The following is a 10,507-nucleotide window of genomic DNA, read 5'->3' as shown; positions in this document are numbered from 1 at the left end:
TGTTTGTTTTACAGTAAAATGTCTTAGTTAAAACTGGGCAGTTTGAGTCATCTTTAAATATGTCACCCTGTCACTCTGGTTTATGGAGATATTTCTTATTTCTCTGCTGCACCCTGACAAAGCAAAAAACAGGTTGTTCTGGGAAAAAAACAGAAAGGAACAAAGAACGCGGAAGATCACGATGCCACGGTTTTGGTAGGTCGCAGTGTAAGGATGTCGGTGCACCTTGACTTAAACGGAAAGGTGCAGCCGCACAGAAACGAATTTGTATCACTGTACAGCAGGTTTTTGTGAGTTGATCGGGCGTCCGAACGTGAAAGAAACAGAGGGTAAATATACAATTGAAACACGTACAATACTGTTAGGCTACTGTTACCAAGTTTTGACTTGACTGATAAAAGCGCGGATTGTAAGCGGAGCGAGTCGTGCCTCAGCAGGTCAGGATGGCCGGTGCGTTTTTCGGAGAAACGAAACTTAAAATTCCCGCTCTCTGTAGAATGGGGAATTGCCCGCAGGGGTAGCGATTGTTGTCAGCGTATATAGGCTGCTGACCAAAGCGGGCCCGTCTTTAAACGGTGTGGGGGTTTCTAGAGGAACAGCGACACGCTTTTCTCCGTTATCAAGGGGTAAGGAGGAAAAAGTTACTTTTGATCTGTGTGATTAAGGGCAGATTGCATTGTCCGAAAATCTCGAACTGTCATTTGCATAATTATGAAGGAGCCACGCGCCTGAGTTAGGAAGATATTAGCTTCTATTAGCTAATTAGAATTTCGAACGCATATACTTATTCTATGCATATAGCAATAACCAGGCAGCTTCTTGCAGCAACTTTCTTCTCAGTACCTCCCTTAGCAGCGTCTGTCAAAAATGGTCAGTTATACGTACATGGATATTATGTCTGTTAGGATTATCATCTCAAATGTCCCTTTTGAACAGTGTAGAATTAGTTGTTGTTTTTTTGCGTGTTTCATTAACCAGTTATGTAACAGATAACATGGCGCGCCGAGTTATGAACATTAGAATTTATTTTACTAACACTTGCTGTGTTTTTACGTAACTCGTCTGTATTTAATTACTTACTGTGATGATTGCTGTGGCTGATACGAATTATACTCTGTAGTTAACTATAGCCTATACCGTCAAGTCGGAATAAAGATGATAGCCACAATTAGCATACACACAAATAGAAGATTCACCACATTACTTTCTTGTAACCCAGTTCGTGTGTTCTAAAGGTAAAATATTAACCAAAGACACGTCTCTCACGCGTGGTCTTGCGCACGCGAGACGGCAGGTATTTTGAGGTTGTTCTTATAATATTTCTTTATCATTTCGGAGGAGCTGTTTAATACCGCACAACAATGTGAGGTTTCGTTTCCTTCTTTTGCTTTGTGCGGCGGCCAGTTTCCCTCGCAGACAGTGCGGAAAATGCTGACGTTTGGAATCACTTCCCCCCTGTGGCTTATGGTGCTGGCTGTGGGTCTGTCCACCGGTGAGTACGGACTGACACTGACCTCTTGTCCTCAGAGTCAGCAATTTCCCACTTCAGACAGACTGTAGGGAAGATGCCTTCAACAAATAGTATTAGGAGAATAGAGAGGTACTGTACTAGCCGAGACTTTGCACTGACTGAAGTTCCTTATTCAGCCTAGGAAGGCACACAGACCGGATAGTCTCCCTAATAGGAGTCACTTGGGTAAGAACCCTTGAGGACCTCCTGAAGTCTAGAGTGCTGGCCGAACTGCACGTTTTTGTGACGGATGTAGCTGTGTATTGTCAAGCAGATTTCATTTTCATCGGCTTGTTGCCAGATGTTGCTGTAAATCACTGAGAGTGGGTGAAGTAAAAGTAGGTTAGAGAGTGTAGTCTTGTTCCTGTTCCCCAAACCCCCCCCCCCCCCCCCCGCCCCCCGCCTCACCACCTGGATAGCTGCCATGGAGCAGCCTCACATTCTCAGGGAGGTCTGACTGTCGTTGTCCTGCAGCGGCGCGGGAGGGGGACGTGAGGCTGGTGGGGGGGAAGCTGTCCTCTGAGGGCCGTGTGGAGGTGTACCACAGCGGGACGTGGGGCACGGTGTGCGACGACAGCTGGGACCTGGCCGAGGCGCAGGTGGTGTGCCGTCAGCTCCGCTTCCCCGGGGCGCAGTCTGTCGTCCTGGGAGGGACCTACGCGCAAGGTGAGTCACATGATGCCTGGGGTGCTACATTACACCGCCTGCCGCCTGCAGGCGGAAACCGCCGTCATCACAGATATTTTGCATTGTGAGCCGCTGGAACATCCTAGACAGAGAAAGTGAGGAGTTCAGGAGCCGAGTATCTGTGAAGAAGCTCTGCTCCTGTGTTCTCTCTTTTCCTTGACTAGGAGGTACCAGCTGGTAACAGAAGGTTTCAGTGCTGTCCGTGTTTCTGGTTATAATGGATGCTCTGTATTTGACTACGCCCCTTCAAAAATGTGTATAACAAGCCAGCAATTCAGAAGATTTCTGATTTCTGATTCTCAGAACTAGTTCTGAATCCCAGGTGCTGGCCATGATTCTCAGATCTGCCGGGTCTGCATTCTCAGTGCTGTTGGCTCTGATTCTCAGTGCTGCTGGTTCTGCGTTCTCAGTGCTTCTGTCTCTGATTCTCAGTGCTGCTGGTTCTGCGTTCTGTATTTTCAGGGTCCGGCTACATCTGGTTGGACGACATGGACTGCAAGGGGACGGAGACCTCCCTGTCGAGCTGTCGTTTCAAAGGCTGGGGAGTCACAGACTGCTCTCACAGCGAAGACGCGGGAGTCGTCTGTGAGAGAAGTAAGATCCTTTCCCCTTTCCCATAATTCAGTTTTCACAGCAGTGCACTTGAGACATTCCAAGGATGGAAGACTAGCACACTGTTGGGAAAAGAAGTGACCTTTGACCTTTTGCAATGTCCTTTGACAAGTGACAGAGCATGCCTGAAAGTCAGACAAATGTTTTGGGCTCTGAATGACTGTCTTTGGTCTTGTTAAGTAACCGTTGAATGCTCTATTTGCTTGCTGAATCAGCAGATGAAAATTTTAATTTAATTGAAGGAGGAGTTTTAATTGAAGGAGGAGTTGTGATTAAGGACAGTGATGTTAAATTTACCTCAAAATTCATACAAACTGCATTAACTTGTTAAATTTGCTAAAACCAAAATGATAAAGATATCTGCTGAAATATATGAAAATATCTGAAATATCTGAATATCTGCTGAAAAGAATACAAGAATCGCAGCACTAAACTAAGCTGAAAATAAAAATAGTTAATGTGCAGGAGCGCCCTGATGCTTTTCGGTGTCTCACCTTCCTCAGGGAGTTAAACGAAGCTGGAGTTTTTATACATGTTCATGTGAGAACCTGCCATGTAACGAAGGCATTTTAACTCGTTTTTAACCTTAGCTGAGCGTCTTGGTTCTTGCATTCCTTTCAATTGTACAGACCCTCTACCAAAGACCACCTTCTGAAGCTGGTTTCCAGGAATCTATCCCCTACATTTTTGTCTTTACGCAATACCCACTCTTTTGATACAGCTCTGGGTAAACAGCCAAATCAAATCTACGTCAGAATCAAAACTAAATCTGGGCACACCATGAACAAAAGTGGTGTTGCTTGTATGCCTTGTTGTTAGGCTAGGTGTTCACTGCTGTATGATGAAGGTATTGTGCTCTGTTTTCACTGCTTCATGCCTATTGACTGTGAATGTTTTTTTTTTTTTTACCTGTAACAGCTCCCATCCTGTGTGCTTAATGCATCATGCTGTAAGACACTTGTACATCGCTCTGGATAGGAGCATTTGAGGAATAAATAGATTTATTAATGTTGTGTTCAAATGATTAAACACCTGATTCAGAAGGGAATTATTACAAAAGCAGGAGGCCTATGAAGCAGACAGGGACCCTAATGAATTTAACAGGCAAGCAGCACCAGAGTGGAGCCAGGAAGCAGGGAAAATGCAGCTACGGTTTGCTCTAAAAATGCTCTCGCATCTCAAAGTGATGTCACTTCCATGCTGTCTTCCAGGGGGAAAACAATGTGATTTTTTTCAGTCAGTGTAGTGAATTTCCTCCTAAACTGGTGCACATTTTTAGTTATTCGTAGCGTACTAGTTGTGTGTTATATTTTGTGTATAAATGTGTAGCGTTTGGGATTAAAGTTGAGTTGAACTTAGCTAGCTGGCTGTCAGCTGTCTCATGGTGATATGCTGGGCTCTGTTATTTCAAGATGTTTTTGAATATAAAAAAGGAAAGAAAAAAATGACAGTGACATAACAATGACCTAAATCGTTTTTCGGAATGCACCGCACTGATAGGCTGAAAAGTGGCCAATCTCTCGCAGACACGGCAGTGAATGACAACCGCCTGTTCCCGGTGGACCACAGCCTGGGCCTGTCGGAGGACCTGGGGGCGCTGTTCGACAGTGGACGGGGCTGTGACCTCACCATCATCGTGCGCAGTCCTGAAGGGGACCCCGACAAGGAGATAGTCTGCGCCCACAGGCTGGTCCTCTCCCTCAACCCCGACGCCTCCTTCTTCAACCACACCCAGGGCTCCAAAAACCTGACCATGGAGGTCAGCCAGGACTGCCGCCCCTACGTCACGCCCTTCCTCAGGTCAGGTGACCCGACGCCCCATACCACTGCCTGCTCGGGTGCCTCCCCTCATCTGGCGCCCTGATACAGCGGGTCTTACACAGCCTGCATCGGTGATTTCAGCTCTGAGAGCCCAGTGCAGCCAGGCGTGAACGTCCCAGTTTTATTTTATCATCATTTGGACTGAAACTTGCAATCACATGTAATCCACAGTGAGCAGTGCTGATTTGCATGTAACTTGGAGTCAGCAGTTGTGATTTTTATGTAATATAGAGTCAGAAGTGCTGATTTGGTTGTAATATAGAGTCAGCAGTGCTGATTTGCATGTAACTTAGAGTGTGCAGTGCTTATATGCAAGTAATGTAGTCAGCGGTGTGGATCTGTGTGTAATATAGTCAGCAGCGCTGATTTGCATGTAATAATGAGTCAACAGCGCAGATTTGCATGTAATCCACAGTGCTGACTTGCTCTGATCTCCCACCGGCCTCTTCAGGTACCTGTACACCCGCCAGATCGACATCTCCGCCTCGTCCGCCCAGTGCCTCCACAAGCTGGCCTCTGACCTGGGCGTGGAGAGGCTGCGGGATGAGGCGGGGCAGCTGTTCGGCCTGCTGCTGCCGGGGGACGCCTCGTTCCACACCCCGGCGTTGCTGTACGAGTACGCGGTGCAGACGGAGGACCTGCCGCTGCAGGAGACCTGTCTGCAGTACCTGGCGTGGAACTGCGAGGCCCTGATGGCGTCGCCGGCGTGGGCCCAGCTGTCCCGCCACGCCCTGGAGGCCCTGCTGTCCCGCTCCGACGTGGCAGTGCCCAGCGAGGCCGCGCTCCTCCAGGGGGTGGAGGGCTGGATTCGGCAGCAAGGCAACTCCTCCGGCCTGGAGGGCGAGGCCGCCCTGCTGCGTCTGGTCCGCTTCCCCATGATCCCCGCCGAGCAGCTGTACGAGCTGGAGTTCACCTCCGACCTGTACAAGCGGCACACAGAGCTGTACCGTGCCAGCATGCTGCGGGGCTTCCAGTTCAACGCCCTCACCCTCGCCCAGCTGCGGAGGCACCTGGACACTAGCAGGCAGGAGTTCTCCCCCAGGATCTACACCGGCGCCCCCTGGAGCCTCACCATCAACTCCACCGACTACCGCATCAGCTACGGCAGAAGGCAGCACCAGCCTTACGGATACAATCAATACGGCGGTTACTACAGCAACAGCCGCAGCTTCAGTACCCCGGTCCACAGCAGCGCCATCCTCCAGACCCGCACCGCGAGCTGGTTGGCGAGCGTCTTTCAGAGCCGGCAGGAGTGCTCCAACAGCGGGTTCCGGTGCGACTCGGTGCCGGCGGCCAGGCTGTCCTCCCAGAGTGGGCTGGGTGACCTCCGGAGCAGCATGCGCTTCAGCAACCGGGTCCTCATGGCCTGCGGCGGCGGCGGCAGCGACTACGTCTTCCACGTCCAGGACTTCAAGAACGACCTGGCCCTCATCCCTACCAACAGCAGCGTGGGGCAGACGTACCCCTGCTACGAGGACACCTACAGCTACCGCTTCGTGGTGCGTCCCGAGTACGTCTGACAGCACTCCCCCCACCACCCCTCCACCCCCACCCCCACAGGACTGCAGCCTGAGGGCCCATTTTATCTAATCCAACCTTAGTCCACTTTGATTTACTAATCACTTTCAAGTTCCTGATCAGCAATGAGTGAGGAGGCATGTTTAAACTTTTTTTTAGTCAAAGATATTCTTTTTTTTTTTTTTAGAAAGATATCTGTAATCTGCAGCCGCTGGTTTTTATTTGGAGGTAAAATCTGTGTATGCACGAAAAAGGTGTGATTATAAAAACGTGTAATTCAATTGTAGTGCGTCTCATGAAAATGTGATGAAGTGTTTTGCTGCATGTCTAAATGCATGCGATCATTGGACTGAAGATGTTTTTCAGAACAACACCTCACATTTTTGTTTTGGCTGATACTTCTTGCTTGCTTTCATTGATTTCACTTTTTTAATGTCCAATAAATGTTTTTTAGTCATCTGTAGCTGCTCACTATTGTTTGATCGTGTTTATATTTTCCTGAAATTCCCCAGTTTGGTGTCTCGTCAAATGTGTTGTGAAGTCTTGAGTCCGATTCTTGCAAAAGGCTGAATGAGCACGAAATTCCGCTATATGCTGTACTCTCCACTAGAGGGCGCTCAATACGATTGGAACCAACAGGAAAGGACCTTCAACAACCTTAACACGTGCGATTGTGAAAAACAGGTGAGGTTGACACTGTCCCAAAGAGGAGTCAGCTAGAGCTGGGGGGGCATCAAAGCAAGGAGAAACGGCAATGCAGGAGGGGAAAACTCATGCGACCCAGATGATGGAGTTATTGCAGAATTATCTGAGTTGCAGAATTATTATCTGATTATTATCTGATTTGCAGAATTATTGTTATTATTGTTATTATTATTATTATTATCTGACCATGACATGAATGCCACGTCATGGCCTCTTTTGTTAGCCAATCACTTCCTCTTGTATTTTCCAATCACTTGCTCTTTTATTAGGCTAATGGCTAATAACTCTTAACTCTAACATTCATAACTGGAGGTAAATCCAGTCTGTTACTGTCTTTGTGGATGGCAGGCCATGCATGTGCTACTAGCATCTATGCTGTCAGTCTGCTCTCTGCTGCCTTCACGCTCCAGGGTAAGTGTGTTAAACAGAACATCATTACGCTCACTGACACACGCAGCTCAAAAGGGATGGTAACCAAGTAAATGGACACACTTACGCACTTGGCACGGTGGCAAAGTATTATGGGTTGTAGAGAACACTTTAGCGGTAAAGTGTCGTAGTGAATGGGGGAACCTACAGTACTGTGACCTTACATAACAGCTGGTAAGGACTGACAGAGTGCTGTCCTGATTGGTGGCTGTCACAACCGTTATGGGAGAGTCAGAGACCTGAAAGTCAAGGTCTGAACAGAGCTAGTCTCGATCAGAGCTCTGTCTTAAAATAATCTACATAAAATAATCAAAGACACAACAGTCCTCGTGGTTATTACTGCCATTATTATATAGATCATGACTGAAATCTTTGGCCGTAACGACCAGTGTGTGCATTTGCCAACAGCTGCTGCCATTTCGAAATAATAAAAATTTCTGTAGTTACGTATTTATCCAGCAGATGGCCCTGTGACGCTCATATTTCTGAATCTAAGGGGTAAACAACAAAAGGCATGACATGGATATTGTGTATTGTGAAGTACTCGGGGTTTATAAATTTAAATAAAGTTTACAAACCTATTTTATAAGTTTTTTTATAAGTTACAGGTACAGGTACATTCTCTGAAAAATTTCAGTTAGTTAGCATTACTATTATCGTTTAACACGCACATCGGATTATAACCCAATATTTATCATTTTTAATGTTTCCTGCAAAAAGAGTCAATAACTACTTCAAAATGAACTCCCGAGGAAGTGGGAAATTGGATGTCGCGCACGCCCAGTCGGTTGACGCCACACTACAGGTGTGTGCAGGCTCGGGATGCTCGGCCAGTAAGTTCTTTCCCCGGGTTTTTATTTATTTATTTATTTTATTTTATCGCAGGCGAAACTCGCGGTGCTTTTTAACAAACCTGGTTCCGCGGAACTGCGATGACTGATGGATCCCGTGGAAGAAGAGGAGGTAGCCAGCGGTCAAATTCCAGCACCGCGTCTCTGGCTCAGAGCGTCAGCCTCGCTGATCGAATTTACAGAGGCGGCCCGGTGCATCACCACCCGCGGATATTGTGTGTTACGACGTTGGTTTTGGTGAGGTAAAGCTCTTTTTAAAGTGAGTGACGTACTGCATTACGTTACATTATTGTCATTTAGCGGACACTCTTATCCAGAGCGACTTACATAGGTTACAGTTTTACTTATTATCCATTTATACAGACAGGTATTTGCTAAGGCAGTTCTGGGTTAAGTACCTTCGCCAAAGCTACAACGGCGATGTCGTTACTTTTCGGTTACGAGCCCCACTCACTACCACAACGACACACTGCTACTGATACTAATGCTATCCCTTTTACCTAAAGTATGACAGTGATTACCATGACAATGTCTGCCTTCATATGCCATCATCTGTGCCAAGCATGCAATCAATCAATGAAACCAACAAGCCAGCTGATCACTCAATCCACTTGTGTTGCCCTTTGAAACAACATTCAGTCAAATAGTCCCTTTCAAAACATCAGGTAAGCGTTCACTGTTTGAAACATTTAGGACACTGTGAAGGACAGATCTTCTGGGCTAGCTCAAGAGAGTTACTGATCCTGTGACTACGTGCCATCTTGTGAAAAGCAGAGGTAAACTGCTGGTATTGGATCTGCTCCAGGAACTCCGTGTGATTTCGGCTGCCAGGCACGGGTGTGAGACGCACATCGCACCTTCCTTCCTGGGACTTCCCATCACCCCCTGCTGCTCCGGCATGTGACTTCTGGAAGCTTCGAGGGATGTGAGAGCGGATATGTGTGTCTGTCTGGAAGTGTGCAATATTATCACGGAGAGAGCAAGCCCAGGCAGGTACAGCGTACCCACCGAGTCACAGTGAAACCTGAGTGGACTATGCGCATGTGTGTATGTGTGTGTGTGTGTGTGTGTGTGTGAATCAGGTAAGATCCTCTGCAAAGATGTCTCATCCCTACCGCAAAAATGCAGCTAATCCCGAGCTGTGGGGCCGGAAGACGGTCTGGAGATCAGGGAGGGAGTGTGGGTGATGGCCACGGTGATCACTGAGGCATGCTGTGACGGTTTTTATTCCAGTAAGCGTTGGTCACCCATGACACCTGCACTGCGTCACCGCGACGTTAGCCTGGCGAAGACAGCCTGAGAGGAAGTAAGAGATGGTTTTAAGATGCTTCTCTGAAAGAGCTCTCTATGGGAGGGAGCAGAGGACTTTAAGGAGCCCCTCCTCGGGGAAAGAGGGGTGCTCGGCGCGCCACTTGTGCGTTGTCCCTCTGAGCAGTGTCCAAAGCCAGGGTGATTCTGCCTCGAGCTGTTAATGCTCTGCCCCTGATCGCGCCTGTTTGCTGAAGGGACAGGCTCGTATTGCTGGCCTTGCACTTCCCACGCAAGAGACTCAATGGAAATTATCATTCATTTCTGCTAGACTGTGGCTCTCGGAGTCCAGAGCCGTGTACTGCTTGTCCTAAACTGACATGGTGTAGTGCTCCTATGATGATGATATGCTGGTAGCTAATGGGGACCAACGCTGACCGGGAGAGTGGGTATTTATCACCCACAGAACAGATGGAGCTGTTCGGTGCTATCATTGACTGGAAATACCCACTTTGATCAGATCTGGGGAGGAAAGTATTTTGATTGACTGGCACATTACATTACATTATTGTCATCAAGCAGACTCTTTTATCCATAGCAACGCACATAGGTTACTATTTCATCCATTCATGCTGCTGAATATTTTACTGAGGCAATCGTTGGCTAAGTACTTTGCTGAAGGGTACAGCAGCAGTGCCCTAGTGGGGAATCGAACCAGCAACCTTCAAGTTACAAGCCCTGCTCCTTACTGCTGCACCACACTGGTGCCCTGACACTGATCAGAGATTGACAGCACAAGGTAACTCCACCCACTGAGATTTTTGGGTCTGGTAGATTCTGTACATGTGTGGTATGGCATACTGGTGTGCGGGGAGGTAGTGTGGCAGTGCTGTAAGGAGCAGGGCTCGTAATCAAAAGGTTGGCGATTCGATTCCCTGCTAGGGCACTTCTGCTGTACCCTTGGGCAAGGCACCTAACGCAGAACTGCCTCAGTAAATTTCCAGCTGTATAAATGGATAACAAGTAAAAATAGTAACCTATGTGAGTCACTCTGGAAAAGAGTATCTGCTAGATGACAATAGCACTAAAGAAGAGGGTGACGTCACTGTACACAGATGTGATGCCC

General features: G+C 47.7%; 1 protein-coding gene across 1 annotated transcript; it reads left to right on the top strand.

The window, feature by feature from the left end:
• Positions 1–576: 576 nt before the first annotated feature.
• On the top strand, positions 577–6,178 carry LOC118794924 (galectin-3-binding protein A-like). Its single transcript, XM_036553214.1, has 6 exons — positions 577–626; positions 1,405–1,492; positions 1,985–2,176; positions 2,660–2,791; positions 4,336–4,609; positions 5,082–6,178. Exons 2-6 carry the CDS (start codon positions 1,429–1,431, stop codon positions 6,148–6,150), a joined length of 1,731 nt encoding a protein of 576 aa, XP_036409107.1. The 5' UTR covers positions 577–626; positions 1,405–1,428; the 3' UTR covers positions 6,151–6,178.
• Positions 6,179–10,507: the final 4,329 nt, after the last annotated feature.

The sequence above is a fragment of the Megalops cyprinoides genome, chromosome 19 (genome assembly GCF_013368585.1).
Source record: "Megalops cyprinoides isolate fMegCyp1 chromosome 19, fMegCyp1.pri, whole genome shotgun sequence".
Lineage (NCBI taxonomy): Eukaryota > Metazoa > Chordata > Actinopteri > Elopiformes > Megalopidae > Megalops > Megalops cyprinoides.
The sequence above is the reverse complement of the archived record's forward strand: the minus strand, read 5'-3'. Positions and strand labels throughout refer to the sequence as shown.